The sequence below is a fragment of the Patagioenas fasciata genome, chromosome 9, assembly GCF_037038585.1.
Source record: "Patagioenas fasciata isolate bPatFas1 chromosome 9, bPatFas1.hap1, whole genome shotgun sequence".
Taxonomy (NCBI): Eukaryota; Metazoa; Chordata; class Aves; order Columbiformes; family Columbidae; genus Patagioenas; species Patagioenas fasciata.
In genome coordinates, this window is record NC_092528.1 from 19,791,152 (window position 1) to 19,812,102 (window position 20,951).

The following is a 20,951-nucleotide window of genomic DNA, read 5'->3' on the forward strand; positions in this document are numbered from 1 at the left end:
TGAGACTCTGCTCCTGGGTTAGGAAACACTTCTGTCACTGGAGTCATGGTCAGCGTGACCAGGACATGACCACAGGGAGACCTGAGACTGGTTGCCATGACTTAAATAAGTATCTTTCTCACAGATAGCGGTACAAATTGAAAGAAGGACAAGGAGCTGAATAATAGGAGCTACACATGAAGTCAGATGGAAAGAGTAAATCTTTATAGACGTTTAATGGTGTTATATTCTAAGCTTTTGGGAAATTTTATTTGAAATTTTTTTACTACAGTAAATATAGTCTGTGCTCTATCCTATTTCTATTTCATGTGAGAGAGAAATTCCTTGTCTATGGCACAACACTTTACTGCTACCATTACTGCAGACTTTATAGATCAGAGATGTGTCAGCATGTTAGCTTTAGCTGTAACGCTTTTTTTGTGTGAAACCTTATGGGCCTTGCAGCCACTTTCTCATACTGACACTCATAAAACGTTCAAGTTCTCATATTTATTATTTAATTTGCTTCCTATATAAAGCAACAGAGCTCTTTGATACATGAATGCAAAGCCAAAGATGACAGGCAAGCATGAATGGGACTAATGAGTTTTAATAATGCACGTATTAGAAACTGCTAAAGGAAGTTTAATTAAGAAAAACAAGTTATGCATGAAATTCATTTTGGAACAAATACAAGTAAAGTCACAGATGTGCAGAATGCTACATCACAGGAAATGGACTCTCAAGTTGATAGATCCCTATAATGCCAATATTGCACTTGAAATGTAGTGTGCACTCAACAGCTCTGGAAAGCATAGTAACACCATTCAAGAACACTTCCAAAGTTGAGTTAGAGATGTCGGGTTTGTGATTAACAAATTATATTTATACGCCTGTAGATTTTAGGATGAGTTGGAATTTGATCTCAATTAGCTTGATGGAATTGAGACCAGAATCTGATCAAGTAAGAAAAACATTTGCTCTTTTTTTTGTGCCACAAGGAAGTTTGGTTGGTTGGGTTTTTTTAAGTTCATCTTGTTGAAGAGCTAGTTATTGATCTAACTCTGCAACAAGAGTTTTGTATGCTTTGGAACTGTTACTATATGGTATCCAGATAGAAAAACAATTCATAGACAAATCTGAGTTCATTCAAGCATCCTTGTTTTCAGAGTCCTTTCTCAAGAGATGGTAATAACTGTATTTTAGCTTTTCTTACCTTGATTTTCTGATGTCCCAAAAATAGAAAAATAAATAAGTGGTATCTTTCTTGTGAATCCTATATGAAAGCTTGCCTTAGGTGATGAGCTAGCATTAAAGATAGTATTATTGTTGATAGTATAATTATATTAAAGGTAGCGAACAAAATCCAATTTACTTTTCTAATGGTTAACCTCAGTGAACCAAGGGTTAGACACAAATATATATCAGGTAATGAACTTTGTCACTAATTCTATAGCTTAATTTTTCACTTGCAAGACACAATAAAAGAACAGAGTTTCAGGGGCCTTTGGGTGGGTTCTAGTGTACTCTATTAGAGGGATCAGATGGGGAAGCATGTGGATGTTTCACAAAGTGTTAATCAAAGCAAGTCAAATCCCCTTGACTTTATGTTATACAATATGCAGATTTCAATACTGAAGATCTCAAATGAGAAACATCTGGGATATTTTTTTCCCCGGTATGACCTCTGATTAACATGAGTTCAGCTGAATTTCTACAGTAGGTCAAAAAATCTTCATGTCCTGAAGCACACGACTGCCATCAACAGAATAACCATCTGATCATTTAGCTGAATAGTTACAGTACTCAAAAGTGAGTATAATATGTGGTCCATTTAAGAGTTAACCGTAAGCTGCTAAAAGGAATAAAAGTTCACTTCAGTGCCCATTATATCCCAAGCCAGTGCATCTGTCATTTTTAATTTAAATCTGTATTACTTAGCTGTCTAAAACTTTACACATAAGTGACAGAGTTACCCATTCTTTCTGTTATGGGTAAAATCACGATTTCGTTACCTACTTACTGTGCAAAATGTCAGACAGCTATAGTCCACATTAAAAAATTGTAGCCAACTTCTGGTAATATAAACAATTACTTCAGCTAAGAAGTAGAACTATTTTAAGAAAATGATTTATTGATAGGAGTAAATGGAAGATAATAAGACTTAAGTGACCCTCTTCTTCTCATAGGTTTAATTTGTCTAATTCAAAAACAGCTTAATAGAAAACCATGATCAGAAGTCTTCCTATTTTGGCAAACTAGGTTGTGGAAATTATTTAAAGGGATCTTTTGATCGTGAATATACTAATTAATAATGAGTTAGCATTAGCGAATATTCCCACTAATGGGAAGGAACAAAAATATAGTGAAGCTGAAAAATGCATGACAACTTAAATGAATTTTGTAGTATCTACTCAGTTTAGTTCAACTTCCACTAATTTGTGCTATACTGTGTTGAATACTGTATTTAAATATTGTATTTTTTACTAATTTGGTTCTAAGGGCTTGTGTACAAATATTATATCAAATAGAGGTAAATGTGAGAATGGCACTGAGGAACTCTCTGATCTGGGAGTGATACATTTACACAGGTTGTATTATCTGGAAATCCTTACCCGTGTAGCACAACACTTGTAATCTCATATTAATGTGGGGTGGGACTGTGACCCAATCAGAATAATGTCTTATTACAGAATCACAGAATCACAGAATTGGCTAGGTTGGAAAAGACCTCAGAGATCATCAAGTCCAACCCTTGGTCCAACTTCAGCCCATTTACTAGATCATGGCACTAAGAGCCATGTCCAATCTCAGTTTAAAAACCTCCAGGGACGGTGAGTCCACCACCTCCCTAGGCAGGCCATTCCAATGCCTGATCACTCTTTCCGTAAAGAACTTCTTCCTAATATCCAGCCTAAACTTCCCCTGGCAGAGTTTAAGCCCATGTCCCCTTGTCCTATTGCTAACTGCCTGGGAGAAGAGACCAGTTCCCACCTGACTATAACTTCCCTTCAGGTAGTTATAGAGAGTGATGAGGTCACCTCTAAGCCTCCTCTTCTCCAGGCTGAACAACCCCAGCTCCCTCAGCCTCTCACCATAGGTCATGTGCTCAAGTCCCTTCACCAGTCTTGTTGCTCTTCTCTGGACCCGCTCCAGCACCTCAATATCTTTCCTGAACTGAGGGGCCCAGAACTGAACACAATACTCCAGGTGTGGCCTCACCAATGCAGAGTACAGGGGAAGGATCACTTCCCTTGTCCTGCTGACCACACTATTTTTGATACAGGCCAGGATACCATTGGCCTTCTTGGCCACCTGGGCACACTGTTGGCTCATGTTGAGCTTGCTGTCAATCAGTACCCCCAGGTCCCTTTCTGTCTGGCTGCTCTCCAGCCACTCTGTGCCCAGCCTGTAGCGCTGAAGGGGGTTGTTGTGGCCAAAGTGCAGGACCCGGCACTTGGCCTTGTTGAACTTCATCCCATTGGAATCAGCCCATTTTTCCAGTCTATCCAGATCTCTTTGCAGAGCCCTCCTGCCTTCCAGCAGGTCGACACTGCCCCCCAACTTGGTGTCATCAGCAAATTTGCTGATGGTGGTCTCAATCCCCTCATCTAAATCATCAATAAAGATGTTAAACAGGACTGGACCCAACACTGACCCCTGGGGGACACCACTAGTGACTGGCCGCCAGCTAGATGCAGCCCCATTTACCAGCACTCTCTGGGCCCGGCCCTCCAGCCAGTTCTTAACCCAGCAGAGAGTGCACTTGTCCAAGCCATGGGCTATCAGCTTTTGAAGGAGTATATTATGGGAGACAGTGTCAAAGGCTTTGCTGAAGTCTAGATAGATCACATACCTTTGTTGGCGATCTCAGCAAAGGTTTTGCATCTCAGTGGGGTTGAATTTGTAGCTGCTTTCTGGAGCTTCCAGGGCTGTGGCTGCTCTCAGGTGGAGGGGTACTGAACTCCCTAGAGCTGGACCCTTCTTAGGGGTCTATATTCAGGATTGCAGTCTTCTCTATTATAACTTCATCCATCCGTGGTTGTTTTTTGTTTGTTTGTTTTTTAATGCATGTAGTTAATTTATTGAATTAAATACAGGTAAATCCCTTCCCTTCACCAAGTGTTTATGGAAATACCCCAAAGCAGGGTGTGTTTCAAAATCTTTACTTAGTACAGAGAGAGAAAATATGCCGTATTTGACACAACGCTTCCCTTTGCTAACTTGAAATGTGAAAGAAGAGATGGGAAGTTCTGTGAGGCATCTCTTGAGGATTTGTCTGATCATGTTTACAATTGGTGTGTCACACCGATGCAGTGCTCACCCTGGGTCAGAGCCTTTCCATTAATGGTTTCTGTTCCACAGGCTGCATTCGTGTTTGGCATTGTAGCTTATTTTAGGAACGGATTTCTTTTTAGAGACATAAAACATTTTAGGGCTCTTAGTTCTAAGCAGAGACTGTTGTAAGTAAAAGTGGATGCAAATGTAGTTGGTTCTGCAAAATAGCATTTGTGTTTTGAAATGAAGCAGCATTGTGTGGTCTTCAAAATGCTTACAATCACTTCCTATGAATAGTTGTGCAATTGGGATTTACCAGCAAAATTAAGGTGGAAAGGAATTTTTAAATAAGAATATCAAATCACGGAGTACATCTTCAGCTAAAAAATATCCCAGCTGGTAATGTAAAGATATAACTATGCCTTTACATGTGCCGAACCTGGTATACGGCCAGAAGCCTTGGGTGTCACCAAAGGTTTTATTAATCCATTGGAACTATTGACGGGTGATACAGTTCAAGAGATCCCTTAAGATTTGAAGCTCTGTGCATGAGTAACAAAGACGAGTTTAGCTGCTGCAGTTCGCAGCAGATATGACCTGTTGTGGGATGCCCTGTGTCATTGGAAATGCAAAAGATGTGCTGAAGTTATCTTGGATTGTTCACTCCTTGGAATACTGAACACCTCTCTGAAGTATTTCAGAATCTGAGATAGAGTAATTTAAATTCAGAAAGGAAGATAATAAAATAATAGATGATAGAAAAAACCTCTATGTAGTATAGACTGTTCCAAAGACCATGAAAGACCTTATCAAATACCTTTTACAGTAGAATTCATTTGTGTTACCACAGGGAACAATTGTGATCCTCATATCTAGACAGTCATAAAACCTGAAAATGTTTCTCCTCCTCAGATCCACAATATTTTAATGCTGAAGTTTGCTCCACATTTATAATCATTACTCTTTAGTTTATTCTCCTGCCTATCTCCCTGATCATTGCTGCTCCTGTTTTTGCTTGTCTTTTGTCCCACTGATGCCTGTTCAGTCAAGTCCAGCTACCAAGGGCAAGTCCTACACAGATCACTTGCTGGAGGAATGAGGAAAATTTTGTCCCACATTGACTCTCAACAAGTAAGACGTGCTCCAGGCCGGCTTCCCTGCTTGCCTTTCCACCTATTGCTGGAAAGAAAATTTTGGTAAAAGTTCTAAATGAATTATTAGTAGCATCTTGGTAATTTTCCACATTGAACCAACTCAGCAGCTTGAAATGAAGAAGGATGTTATTGTTTGGTGCAGCTGTGTTTTATTTGGTTTGTCCTCGGACCTTCCTCAGACTATGTAAATAAGCAGGAGCGCCACTGAGATCAAGTTCCTGCTATTTACAAGATCGAGTTTGAGAAAGAAGAGAGAGTGTATTTTTCCACTCCTGTCAGGAAAATGAAACAAAATAAAACAAACAGATGTGGATTTTAAGACCTAGTGGAAAAGGTTTAAATTTGTGGAGGTTTTTGAAAACCACTCAGGAATAAGCTTCTGCTTTGCCATGACCTACTGTACATCATGTCAGAAGAGTAAAATTGTACTAGGTGCCTTCTGCTCTGACACCTGTCTATGTACTCTTTCTTTACTATTTCTCAAGTAATATACTCCTGCCTTTAAAATCTGAAGTGCAACAAAGCAAGTCTTCCAAGAGGCAATTGTCTGCATGCCATTCTGTGTAAGTTTATTAAACCAAATGCAAACAAGTACATCAAGTTTGGGGAATTATTTTCTGCAGCTAAATTGGTGTGTTTCCAGCAAATGCTGAGAATTTGAAGCTGGGGAATGAAGGATATAAGCCTGTTTGTTAATGCAGTTTCACAGTGAAGGTGTTAGAATTAGCAGAGAGAAAGGGAGAGAGAAAATTGTGGAAAAGCTTCATCTATCTCCTTATTGCCTCCTGAGATAGATTGTTCAGAGCTAAAGGAACACTAGACATGAACCAAATCTCCTGCTGTCCTATATAGCTTTTACAATCTCCTTTTTAATAACCCAAACTGCAGGGTAGTCTGACTATTAGACAAGCCGTTCTTTTGAATTCTCTCTACAATGTGTATAGACATGATAAAAAAAACAATTCTCATTAAAGCTGCCAATGCTGTCTCAAAAGCAGGTGGTTTAAAATGTTTCCTTTACAAAGCAAAACACATTTCTTGTGCATTACACACTGCTTAATAGGGAGTGCAAGATTACACTGCTATGTTGTGTATAACACTGCATCTTAAATAATAGGATATTGTAAGTCGTGTTGGAAATATGTTTAAATGAATCTGGAAGATATAATGATATGCCTTGAACAATTTTCAGAAGTGTTGGAACACAGCCTTGTGTGACAACCTCTGAGCTAAAGCAGTTGAAAATAGAACCTGGAATTTGAGATTATACAGTCTCTGATCTTAACTGATTATTTTTCTAGGATATTGTTCCGTCAGCATGTTGGTATATGAAAGATAAGATTTCCGTTGTCCTATGGGAATGTTTATTGTTTATGTTATAAATTAAGGATGGTAGGGATTGAGCGCGTTCATCATGCATTTTCATTTTTCAGTGAAGCCAGTAGTTTATAAGGAACTCAGGGTTGCTGTGAAATAAAAGTTATGATATACAGCTCCATCCCTAAACTGTCTGTCCATATCCTTTTCCAAATCAGTTTTGCAAAAATACCTACTGGGGTCCAGTTATATTTCTGTGCAAATTCAGAGTCTGCCATTCACTTCAGCACGAGCAGAATCTGGTCCTTCATTGATGTGAACATTTCACTCTGTAGATGTTCTTCATCAGCTATCAGAAACTTGTGGAATAAGAAAACTGTATAAAGTATGGTAATTCGGGTTATTATGAATAAGCACAGAAATTCATGTTATCTTCCCAAATATGTTGCAGTTACCTCAGTGTTTTAATCGAAAGTTGTATTTTACATTGAACAAAAAAATGTTTGTATGTATTATAATCTGCTTTTAATGAAATAAAATGCATTTGAGTCTTCAGTATACCTGTCTATCTTTGTTTCACCATCTTCTGCTTTAAGAAAACATTATTTTTATTTTGATAAATCAACTTGTGCAAACAAGGTAAAAATTGATTATGAGCTGATAAAGTTAAATAGAGTATTAACATAAAAACTGAAGTAATGTAGCCTGGCAGCAAATTGCTTACTCTTAAAAAGGTGAATTTTAAATATGTATTTTCTGTGAGTCCTGTTTCTTCTGAGTAATCTTTATAAATGCAACAGGTGACATTATAGATAATCCAGTAATCAGTGTTTCACCCGCCATTTCACGGACTCATAAACTACTGCAATTTTACTTACATGACTCTAGCAACTATTAATGTATGTAAATAACTTGTGCAACATCTAGTTATCACTCTGCTCATATTAGCTCTTTCATACTAATGATTTATTTTCATTTTCTCCAGGATATAGACCTGCGGCTAACTGGATTTGATTTATAAGAGGGGATTCTGCAGTAAATGGCTGCTCTCTTCATATTGCTGCTATGGAAAACAGAATTGTCGATAGGATGTAGTCTGATAAATAGTGCTGAGTGAAGATGCAGCTTCAATAAGTGTGAAATCAATGGAAGATACTTACCGCGTGAAAAGCCTTTTGAGATTTTTCTGACAGGCACCTATTTAGGAAACTTGATCTGTTTCCTTCGGTCGCCCTGTTTTGACACCCGTGGATACAAATCAGATCGCTTTTTGTAGCTACACAACTAATGTGGGACCATGGCCTTTCCAAGATCCATGTGGCTGAACTGTGTATGGAGAGCGACGATAGTCCGCCTGTTACACACGGGATCGAATGCCACTCTTGCTTTTGGTATACTTGGATTTTTGCTTCACGCTGCAGCTGTGTCCTCCCAAAAATTGGATGATACCAACCCCGTGGTGACCACCAACTTTGGCAAGATAAGAGGGATTAAGAAGGAACTAAATAATGAAATTTTGGGGCCCGTTATTCAGTTTCTTGGGGTTCCGTATGCTGCCCCTCCAACAGGGGAGCGCCGCTTTCAACCTCCTGAGCCTCCGTCTCCCTGGTCAGAGATCAAAAATACCACTCAGTTTGCTCCAGTGTGTCCCCAGAACATTATAGAAGGCAGGTTGCCTGAAGTCATGCTTCCCGTGTGGTTTACTAATAACTTGGATGTAGTTTCCACCTATGTACAAGATCAGAATGAAGACTGCCTCTATTTAAATATCTATGTCCCAACCGAGGATGGTGAGTTAATAGCAGGCAAAACAGGGAGATCTTTTTATTTTCCTGTTCTACGTTTTAACAATATTAATCCACGTGTACTGGTAGCAGGCATGGCTTTCTTTGTTTGCACGCCAGCATATTACATGTATGCATGCTGCTTCTCTGTGTATGCATCTGTCCTTGTTTTTTTTCTATTTCTCTTTCTTTCTTTCTTTCTTTCTTTCTTTCTTTCTTTCTTTCTTTCTTTCTACACTCTTTTTTTTTTTTTTTTTATCCCACAGCACGTGTATTTTTAGGTCAAAGTTGGTACCTAATTCTCATTGCCACCCACTGACTTCTGGGAAGATGCATCAACATCTTATTCATTGCATGTGCAGACACGAGTTGAGAATCTTCCGCACCTAATAAAGCAGGTCATATTTAAGTTAGATAGTGGTGTTGCATGCTCCTACTGTCTGTGATGGAGCTCCATGTTATTTTCTAGTCTTCTATTCATTTTTCAGTCAAAAGAATATCCAAGGAATGTGCCAGAAAACCCGGCAAGAAAATTTGTAGAAAAGGAGGTATGTATAAAGTGGACAAAAAAAACCGAATGGGGGAAAGATCAAAACCTTGCAAAGGAAGAAAGAATAATACAGGTGAAAGAGGCTGATTTGCTGATGCTATGAAGTGAACTGCTAGGGATTATCTTGTCCTACTGAAGCCAGAAAGGTATTTAAAGAGAGGACCGTGTAAAGCAGATGGGAAGGTAACATTTGTAGAGCCTGAACTCGGTTGCACCTGATCATCTCTCTTGCACTATCTCATGCTGATCCTGTTGGCAGCTTCTCTGTCGTGGTCTCATGGTTCAGAGGAGTGTCTGTCACTTGTACGTAGAAACCGTATGTGGTACATGCATGCACAGGGGCAGCTCGTGTGCCCGGAGCCTGGTACTGTTGCCATTGAAGCTGCTGAGGTGTCTCCACAGCTCTGTATTCCAGCATAATGCCTATCATGTATTATAGTGAGGCAGGGCTGAAAATCTACACTGATTTTCTACATGATGCACCCTGTTTTCTTGGAACAGTGTTAACTTTCCTGAAACGTAGGTGTGATGCATTTTGTTGTTTACACACTTAGAAAAGTGAGCTCTGATTTCCCCTATTATGTGATTACAGCTCTGTTTGTAAAGCAAAACATCTCTTAATAGGGTGCAGGGTAATGTTAAAATATTGTGACATGGTACCTTGGAAACTAGGCTGCTTTGGGAAGCTTTGGAGACTTGGCTTCTGCCCTTTTTGCGTCAGACAGTACGAGAGAATTTGCAGATTTCTTTGTGAACGTTTGCAAATTTCTGAAGCAATTGATCTGCAACGGAGAAGATGCATTTTGGTACTGATTTAAAGTAGGAATTTGGTACTAGTATAAAGAACTAATTTTGTACTACTTTACACATTTGTTTTATATCAAAGTATTTTTCGTTATTGTTTTCTTTAAAATACTATGTTATTTACTAACTGGACTACGTTTGGATCTAAAATACTGTTTAGGGTAAGCAAAGAGTAGTGTGCATATACCTGCTTGCCTATTAGCTGTAATCCATATTTTTTTATATCAGTTGCTATATGTTACTGTTATTCCAGAACAAATTAATTTTAGCAAAGTTTCATAGCAGGAAATTGTTTAGAGTTGGGCAAAATTCAACTCTATAAACTCTGTATTAGGTTTTTAAGGCGATACCTAGACATCTAAATTAAGGTGGCATTATTGTCCAAAGTTTTTGCTTTTACAGCTGCTACTGACTGTTAGTTGTAGCTAGATGCTAACTATAAATTGTTAATTGTGTTTGTTCAAAGTGTGCTTTTTAGGATGTCTAAATCCACTTTCAGCAACTTAGGGCAATTTGTTTCTAAAGTGTTGGAATTTGAGGCACCATCTGATGTTTTTTATTAGGGAATTTTTACTCCGTGCTGTAAAAATACAATGGTTTAAGCTGGATTCCCAAAGTTGGAAACAAAGATAATCAGGGTACTGTGAGCAACGTCACTTCTTCTCACATCATTCAAGTTAGAATAACTGCTGTCATTTATATGCATTCAATTAATGTGCAGTGCTGCAGCAGTTATTACGCAGTTCATCAAGCGTGTGTAATTAGCTGAGCAACTTTCACTTCCTATCACCCAGATGCTGATTCACAAAGTCATAAATAAAGATGCAGATCTCCATCATTGTTCTCAGAAAGCATCTTTTCCTCTGAGAGAATATTAAAAAAAAAAAAAAAAGAGAAAAAAAAATAGCAAAAATAAAAGGAGAGCCCAGTAGATGGGAAAGTCATGTTTATTGTCCTGTGAGCCTGAAGGACACTAAAGGGAGAGCTATTTGAAATTCAGTAGGTACCTTTCTAGTTAAATTCATTGCACACATAGCACAATAAAAGGGAGCAGAATCCTACCTTTTCTCGTTGACAGCTGCGGTGAACTCCTGAATACCTTCAGCTTGGGCAGCTGGCGTAGCTGTAGTAATGTCTGTTCTCTGAGTAACTCATGCTCTACTCACCTGTATATAATTTAAGATTTTCCTTGGCTTGGATTGCCCTCATACCTAGTAGTAAAAGGAATCATGCTGTACAACAAAGTTGCAATAGAGTCCCAACATCTGAGCAGCAACAGCAGCTTGGAAATGGCAGTCATTGAGGTTGCAGTCATTTCATTACATTTAGTGATGAAAGTACCTGGAAAGAGAAAATATGAAAATCACAGGCAGACTTTTACTTCATCCTTTTAAGTAATAATGGACACATAAATTCAAAGTGACTGAACCAACAACTGTATGCTATTGTATGTATTGTTTGGTTCTTTCTTATTACAGGAAATGGATTGAATTAAATAAATAAATAAATTGGTACCTGGACTTAATTGTCAGATGAGGGACATGAGAAAAATCAAAATGTTGAAGAACAGGGAGTAACCTGATGAAGATAGATACAGAAATGGAACAAATTATATCCATGAGTCATGCTAGAAATTGTAATGGGCATTATAACCATTACCCCTCGTGGGCAGGATTTGGCTATGCACATTGCAGAGACCACAGAATGATTGGTTAGAGCTGGTGAAAAGGAATGAGGCTAGATCGTATGCTTTTTGCTAAATATGGATGCCTATATTTCAGTATACTTCATCTTCAATTTAGTGATTCAGTAGCTTAAGAAAGATCATCTGTTTTCATGTCTTTTGCTTCAGGTATGTGAAGGTCAGAGGTTACTAATTGCGTTATGCGTATGCATAAAAGCAGAAACCTCTCTATTTGCTAGGCCTGGATTTAGAAAATCTGTGCAAAGGCATCTAATTAATTTTCTGTCATTTTTTTTAGAGGCTAGATTCCATAATTCTACATTTTAATATAACTTAGGTTATATTGTAGGTAACACCATTTTACTCATTGATATTAATTATATTGTTGATTGTGTAGTGTTTTCTGAATTTCCTTACAAACTTTTGCATAATTTCTAGAGGATACCTGAATAGTTTTGTGCTCTGTTTGGTATTTCAGGTCTCTATTTTCCTTTATTGACAAAGCACAAATATTTTACTTGTTATCCAGAACGACAGGGTAACTTATCTCTTAGGAGAACTGTACATCCTACTTTAACTGCATGCCTGTGTTTTTTCAATATTCTAATTTCTTTGCATTGCAACTGTTGGCACCATGAAATTCCTACTTTAATGACAACTACATGATGAAAATTTGAAAATGATCACTAATACGACCATTAAAAGAAACCCCAGGTATTGTGTGCTCTGCACTTGGGGTGACAGTATGCTCTTTCTTATGAACCTGTACTAAAGCCTTCATATTGCCTGAAGATACCTGAATGTGAAAACGGCGACATGTAGTTTTTGTAGATAGTGTGATACATACTCAGTGTTGTGGAACTAGGCACATGCAGTTTTGGATACATTAGAATTTGTAGGAGAACTGAGAGTAGAATAAGGAAAGAAATCACTTGCTCCTTAGTTTTATGTTTAGGAATTATCGGTGGCTAAGAGACCACCCAGCATCACTGACTTCTTCACATGTGGATTCTGTTTCTTACTCTAGTCGGTGCAGTGAATAAATTTTAAATGCAAAGAATTGTGATCTAAACTACCTCATTTGAGAGTGTAGGATTAAACAGCCCTATTAATATTTATGCCTCCTAATGGGCTACTTGATTTTCAGAGCAAAGCTCCCAACACCGCACTTTCTGGGTTATGCCTGTGGTTACTATGGACGCATAGGAACATATATACATATGTACATACAAATGCATAATTGGAAATGGAACACAAATCACAGTGCTATAAACTCATCCTGCTTTGATCATTCATTGTTTCCGAGAGAGAATATGTCATGTCAGTTGTGATTCATAAATGGCACTGACAACTTTAAGACTTTGAAGCTTAGCAATATGAAATATTATTTACAAATCTAAGTAGAAATGAAAAGACGCCGGTTTATCCTCTTGCCATGTGTTTCTGTTGGGTGGTTCTTCCAACATTCCATTTGACTATCTTGTTACTTATCAACAAATTTTGGAAAAAAGGAATTAATGCAACACGTGCAGTTCCTATGGACTTGATTTAATTATCGTCTTTCTGTATACCTGCTTCAACTCTGAAATCAGCCAGAAAAGAACAGTCTGAGACCTGTTAAAATGTGTTTCTGTTGGCAAAATTTGTCAATTGATTAGCAGATTTTTTTTTTTTTCCTAAATACTTAACATAGAAAATAACATCAAATTTATGGACTTGTAGATGGTATATTGTCAAAAATGATTGAAATATTCTTTCTCCATGGCCATATGAATGGAAAATATGAAATCTAAGATGTGAGTCTCCATTGCTGTAGCCTCAGCTATGTCAAAATACATTGCATTGCCAGTAGGCTAAGAAAATGCTTTTGCAGATCATTCCCAGGGCTCATGGTGATTTGAGAGTGAGTTCCAAAGCCCACAAAAAAGTGGGTGTATGTCTTCATTATGCCACTTTGAATTCATAATGAGTTATTTGCCTGTAGTATATTGGTGTCCGTGGTTGCCTTCACACATTTCAAGTTTTGCCCCGTTCACCCTTGCTGGCTCCTGGCTGAAGAGCCCTCATCTCCATTTTGGCCTCGTGAGGTCAAAATTCATCCCTGCGATATCAGTGGGCACAAATGTAGTCCATAATCCTGACCACCAGTGCTATGCACAAAGACATTAAGATTGTTCTATTTTTCTGTTGCTTTTTGAAGCACTGTATTCCTGTTTTTCTTTCCCCAGATACCACTGCAGCATTTCCTATTGTACTACTAGTCAATGGAAGAAGATAATGAAGCAACCATTGTCTTGTACAGACCTTTTCATCCCTTCACAATCTAAAGCTGTTAGTGTCAGCTGCATTTTTCAAAGACGTGCAATAGGTTTACATCATATTTTAAATAATATAAAATGCTTAAACTCTGATGTAGTTTCTACATTCCCCTTTCTGGATGAGCCAATGCTTGACAAGAGAAGACTTTGCAGACTGCATTTTAAGACTCCAGCCATCTTAAATGCCATCAACACTAGTTAAAATCCTCTGGAAATGTCTGGTTGTTCAGGTCAGCTCTTGCTGACCACACAGTCATGCTGTCATTGCTTTGTTCATATACCTTGACAGTGCTTTTAGCTCTAACAGGTCTTAAATTCCCATCTAATTCCATTCCTTGTCTATTATTTTACTGCTTGCTTTTCGTTTTTTACATCCTCCCACACACAGGCTCTAAAATAGTACTGTTACACTGATAATACAAAGATAAACTGGTTTGTCCTTCCCCTGGCCTTTCTTGGTTTGGACCAGTTGTACTCAGTAAGCAACTGTGAGATGGTGGTCCTTTCAGTCTGCTGGTTTCTAATTTATTCTTTAAAGCCAGAATGGCCAAATATTATAAAAAATAGCTACTGAAGTATATTTATATATTTTCAGGAGGAACATTTGAGTAACTAAAATGACTTTTGGGTAACCATTATTTTCTGCTTGCCATTTTTTGGTCATATTTTCCTGCTATTGTATTATTATTCCTTTGCTCTTCTCTGTGTTCATGCTCTTAGTTTCTCTGTTTCCTTATCATACACATGGATAAAATATTTTTAGTATTCTTTGTGGGTTTTTTTAAGCTTGAAACATGACGCTTACATGTGCCAAACCATTCTTAAGGATCATCTCAATTATACTGTTAATAATCTGCTTGCAACTTGAATATTGCTCCAGTATAATTTCAGGTTTTTTTTTTCAAATTCTTTTCACTTTATTCTTTAGCCCTCTTCATTCTTACTTACTTTATGTTGTCAAATTTACATGTCTTTTCTACTTTGAAATGTATAGTATTATTAACTATACTCTGCATTCAGAACCCAGCTACTTTAATGAGCTTAACATAAATGAGATTTGTTTTTGGGATATAAAACCATTTACTTCTGTTTTAATACTAATATCTCTTATTTTACTTTCTCATGCTTGTAATAATGAAGATTTATCCTAAAAAGAAGTGGTGCTGAACAATACAAGGCTAAGGGAAGTGGGACAAAGCTGACTTTAAGCCATGTTTAACACATTGCTGGGACTGTAGTGGTTTCCGCCCAGACTCAGAGCACCTCAGGGATGCTCTAGGTGAATACAGACATTGCAGGACACATGGAAAGGGCATATTGCAGGTGCTGCAGCGGATTTTCCCTTCCAGAGTTTTTTTCCAGTGTTTTGAAACATTTCAGCAGCAACAGTAAATCATGTTGCTAATTCCTCTGCTGTGAGAGTTCTTTTAATATCCCTTTATGCTATCAGAGCAGTAATCAGAATCAGCCCTGTTAGAGTTTTCTGTATGCTTTTTATTGAGAGCGCCTTTTGCCTTTCCTATTCATACTAATAGAGCAGTAAATGCATAGTCAGTTTAGTCTTCGGAATGTGTTTAAAGAGAAGGAAAATTACCTGGCTGAAGAATTTCTGGTTCTTTAGCTGATAAAGCTCTGGAAGAAGTTCCTTGTATTGAAATACCATTGCCTCGTAAAGGTCTGTCCATCAAGGGGAGTGGAGACAGAATAAATCTTCTGCAGGGTTTCTGTGTTAGCAGGGGTATAGCCAGCAGATTTTGCCAAAAAAGACACATTCTGGGAGAAGATCATAGCCGGAATGACTGGGAAGCTTTAGCAGCAGCTGTGCTGGAGTGCAGTGCCCTGAAGGAAGGCTCGCAGTCCCTCAGCAGCTGTCAGGGACTCCTCTGCACGTGGACCTTTTCACGAGCGTTTTATGGCCCTCCAGGATCTGCCCCTTTATGTTGCAGAGGTATCAGAGAACAGTTTCTATGCTGTTTTGGGTGCTATTCGCATCTTCCTTCTCTCAATGGTCATTTACAATTCAGTGTCTTGTGAGATGCTGAGGTATCATACGATTATTAGGTTCGAGCTATGTTAGTGTCAGTGGTTTTGGATCAGGCCCCGCAGAGGCAAACTACTGAGGTCTCTTGATGTGATCTAATATTTATTTAAGTATTTTTAATTCTTATTTTATAATGTGTAGAAAATCATATCTATAGTGTATATAGAGATAATCTAGAAAGGCAAAATCTATAGGAGAGAGACAGCCATTTATGATTTGTATTTGTTTTCTGGAAAGCTTCCATTTGTTATATTTCACTCTTTTTGTAAAGACCTTCTTTAATTATTATCTGAAAATCAGGTATTTATGTAATTACCATAATTATATCTACACATCTAGTGTACTTGCAATTATTTCATTAAAAATTGTAATTATTATACAATTATAGGGGATAATGACGTCCTTGTAACATGTTGCAGAAGCACTAATTAAATGGTGTTGTAAATGAATTGGAAGTGATTTTGAAGTTTAGAATATTGTTTTATCAGAAATATCTGAAGTGATTCATCCACATTATGAACTGGCAGTAAAACCCCTCCGAAGTTATTTTGAGAAAAGACCTCACAGAGCTCACGTAAAAGGATTTGTCTCTGTTGCCTTTCTGTTCTGTATATTCTTACACATAAAAACTGTCTGCAGATTTTTAATGGAAAGGTGCATTGTGTAAGAAGATCGCACAGCTTGCTGAATCCTTCTAGAAGGCTTAGCCCAAAGCAAATAGGATGTACGTGCAAGTACAGTCTGTACTTAGACATCCTTCTTCTAAACAGAGGGAAAACCCTATCCAACAGTTGGGTTTAGGTGATGGAAAAAGCTCCTTTAAATATAAGGAGGTTTTCATTACATGCTGAGTTTCGATGATCTGCTTATATATTGGAATGTCCAAATAGTGCAACTGCAGGTATTGGGGAAAGCGAGACAAAATTCCTCTTGTAGCACCAGTCCATGTGATGCTCCAAGCACAGGAGGTGGACAAAGAAGTATGGATATAGAGGAAGCCTGTGGAGCATCTCCCTTTCTCTAGAGTGTGTGGGGAGGATAACATATGTCTGAATCAGGCAAGGATAACATATGTCTGAATCTACCATAACCTCAGGATCACAGATTTGTTATCCTCTTTCATGTCAACTTTCTATAGTGTACAGATGATCTCTTCTCTCCTTTCAGTTAATTTTAAAAGTCATTGAAAATGGCAGTAAGGCATATCTAATTTTTAGGCTTATCATTCTGGTGGGTTTGGTTTGGTTTGGTTTGGTTTTGTGTGGTTTTTTTGTTCGTTTGTTTGTGGTTTATTGTTGTTTATTTTTTTTTAATCTAATACAGTGTGACAAGTGTGTTCTTAAGTGATGAGTATATAAATGTACCTATGGCATGACTGGCAACTGTGCAGCCACCCTTACCACGACACCCTCCTTGGCTTTGCTTCTGAAGATAGCACCCGCTGCGGGCGGAGGCTCTGGGCAAACTGGATCTGTGCACAAACCAGCTGGAGAGACCTCCCATCCCTCTCGCATCCGGCCGCTACCTCCCACCCACCAGCTGGGGCTCCAGCTCCGGTCTTCGCTCTCAGTTTTGTGAGGGGAATGACTCATGCACATTCTTCCAGTTCCTTTAGATGCATTCAGGCAGGTTAGACAAACCTTCTGCTTAATTCAGTTAATTCACGTCAGCTCATTTTTGCTCGAGCCTGATTAAGGAGCGTTTGCAGGATCTGCGCTAACGCAGAATTTTAATGTCCCACGAAAGAATTGAAACAAAGCTCAGAGAGGCAGGCAAGCCTTGAGGTAGCACTAGTATCTTTCTGTGTCCCAAGCTGGAGAAAGACCGTCCATCCATGGCCTGAGAAGAGCTCCCTGACTGTACCATCTTGTGTCAAGGTTCCTTGCTGAGGCAGCCAACACAAGAACCCATTTGCTTATATGGTTGTAGTAGTTTTCCAAGGACTTGTTGCCCTTCAACCAGAAGCTGAGCACCACTGTTGTTGTCAAGCTCCCTTCCAGTACCCTGGCAGGAATTTTTTTAGTTTCTGCCAATGCTACTCTTTGCTTTTCAGTCATTAATATATTAGTATTAATGTAGTGCACAGATCAACAGAATAGGCCATTCGCCAGCTGGATCTAGCTGAACCAGTGAGAATTTAGTTACTGGGAATCCTCATTCCCAAAACAATAGTTTTAACAAGATGGATCCAGTGGTAAGGGAATATGAGAAATGCATTTGTCTATGTATATGTGTATATGTATGCAGTCATAAGGAGATTTGAAAGCTCAGAGGAAAGCTAGTACAATTTATCTTGATGGCAAAATTGATACTTCATATGTTTTCATATTTATTTTCAAGTGCCAAAATGAATTTGGAGGTGTTTTGTTTTGTTTTTTAATCTGAACTCAGTTGCTGCAGGCCAGATCTAAGACAAGTATGCCAAAAGGATGTTATGAAAGATTTTGCACATTTGTCTACTCCAGGACTCCATGCATTAATGGCAGTGCTCCATGATCTATATAGCAGTTTGTATCCATGAAATATTACTGTATACACCTTTCGTAGAAGCAAGTTTGTTTTGTGAAATTTCACAAGAAATCATTAAGCTATAGGGGCAGATTTTAAAATTTTAGTAATTTCACACTTTTTGTGTGATGCTAAACTCAGATGAATTACCCCTCCATATGAATCAAGTAACTGCTGCACTGTGTGGAACAGAAAACAGAATTAATTTTGTTTTCTACGGTTTTCAGTCATTAACTGAGCTGTTGCTTAATGACAAATGGATTACTTTCACTAGAAAGAATAACTTTTGAAAAAAGAATAATTACTACACTTAAGTGCTGAAGCATCTGCGATCTCTTTTATATGAAGTCTCCATAGATTAAGTCTCATACAAGAGAAACAACAAGATGCATCCATAGTCTTTTTTAAAGCGCCATGAAACCCTTGACTAATTGGCGATTCTTGCAGGTTGCAGTTGCAGTTCAAGTACTGAAGAATGTATTACCTGCCCAAAAGCACATTATGATACCAGATCATGGGAAATGGGTGCTTGAGCTTTATAGAGATATGAATGATTACTGAAGAGGTCACAGTAAGTGTGTGCCCCTCCTCCTGAAATCCCTCACATCCCTTCTGTATGCATTATATTCTGTGTCGTTCACATGTGAAAGAGAACATTGCCCCTTGAACTGTAAAACAGTCATGTGTTTTTGACAGGCTGATTTTGTTTCTTTTCCTGACATCTTTGAAAGATGGCTGCCGAAATGTGGTTGGGCATGAGAGGGACATTTGCTTGCAGAGGTGAGCTGGGAGACAGAAGAGGAGCTGAAAGAAGCAGGACGGGGATTTGACAGCAAAGAAGGCTCCTGACACACGCGCTGAAGCAGGTGTACACTGCCTGGCAGTGTGCAAACCCAGCACAGAAATAGGATTAAAAGGTTCTTTCCCTTTAGGCAAAATGAGACCAAGAAGAAGGCAGCACAATTCCACCTTTCAGTTTTAAGTGGCAGAAACTGTTTTTCTGTCAGGAGTTTGCTAACATATATTAGCTGCTGTTTTTCTGCCCAGAGCTTTGACATACTCAACTACAAGCTAGTTTGGCTAGTATCAGCACAACAAACAAGCAGCAGTCAAGGGAGAGGGGAAGAAACAAATAATTTACCAGAAACGCTTCATATCCTTTCCGTGCTTGATATTTGCACCATGCAAATGGTCTGGCTGTCACCCCTCTCTGTCCAGCACCTGGACACGTGTTAGAGGACACGTCACAAAATAGGTTTGAGCTAAGGTAGAGGAAAAGCTAGCCCTTAATATTGCTCTATTAAAAATGGATAAACTCAGTAGTAAGTCAGATTCTGCCCTGTTGTTTGAATTATGAATATTCTTCTAAACGCTGTCACTTCCTTAAAGAAATACAGTGGTTTCTTCTGAATTTTAAGTGACTTTGGATTGAAATTCTATGTGAGTGATTATCTGGCTCAGTGAATACTGTTGTTATTATTAGCAATTTTGGGTGTTAACCTTTTCACTGCTAAAATCTCCGAGTACAATGTGCCATTGTGCTGACACTCAGCAACTAGAAAGGTTAAGAAGTCATTGAAGCACATTCAGGAAATGTCATAATTTTCAGGCTGATGAAGTGCTAGCCTGGAAGAGAACAAGGCAACTATAATAATAATTAGATTTACTTTATGCTTGCAAGGAAGACAGTTTGAAGGAGAGCAGGCCATAGACAGTAGCTCATTTTTGGTTCTGCCCCCATTAATTATATCACATTCCTGCTTTACTTCTGTAACTCCAGAAATGTGCTGTTTAAACAGAGCTTTGTTGCAGAGGGATGACTTGACACAAAGTCAGATGTCTCTTTCCAGTCATTCTGGACCTTGCTAGGCTTTCCCATTCCCTCCCTTCTCCCCTGGCTAAGCAGCATCTGGCCCTCTCCCTCTGGTGAACTTGTGTGACTCTATTTCAAGTATAGATTTAGTTATTAAATCTGGAGATAAAGTATGGATCTGTTCCACTAATCAGATACTACAGTGATTAGAGCCATAGAAGTACTTGGAGAGATCAATTAGATTAGATTATCAAATCATTATAAGCAAACTCTTAAAGACAAACCAATAGAAAGTAATCTTGTGTTACTCTATTTCTTTCTTTATCCTCTCTTATGGTTTGCTTGCCTCTATTTTATATACATGTGTTAAGATGGCAGTGGCACCCATCCTCATCCTCAGAACTGAGCTGGAGTACAGAATAAACAGATTTCTACACTAAAACTGTCTCTGTGATGCTCGTCATAGGCTAAAACGTATTACTCCGTGTACTCTGGGTGAAAAAATACATGCACACGGAAATCTTACTTTATAATGCAACTGGGCAGTTTCTTGGGGAACTCATTTCAGATCTCAGGGGTTAGGCAGGAAGCCTTCTGTTCTCTCACCATCCTTTTATTGTCTCTCTGATCTCATTCTGTATTTATTATTTTGACTGTGTAATCTCATTTTGACCACTTTAATTGCATAGACTTGGAGTTATGAACCAACAGTAGCTAATTC

At 38.4% G+C, this 20,951-nt stretch overlaps 1 protein-coding gene across 10 annotated transcripts in view; it reads left to right on the forward strand.

Moving 5' to 3' along the window:
- The window catches only part of NLGN1 (neuroligin 1), a 378,226-nt gene that overhangs the window by 72,562 nt on the left and 284,713 nt on the right, over window positions 1–20,951 (forward strand). For 6 of the 10 annotated variants that reach the window (XM_071812568.1, XM_065844748.2, XM_065844747.2 and 3 more), the window contains 2 exons: window positions 7,714–8,518; window positions 9,001–9,060. In XM_071812568.1, the coding sequence (XP_071668669.1) occupies window positions 8,026–8,518; window positions 9,001–9,060 (553 nt within the window). In that variant the 5' untranslated portion in view covers window positions 7,714–8,025. The remainder of the gene's footprint in view (window positions 1–7,713; window positions 8,519–9,000; window positions 9,061–20,951) is intronic. The other 4 variants (XM_065844749.2, XM_071812571.1, XM_065844750.2 and 1 more) reach the window with 1 other exon arrangement.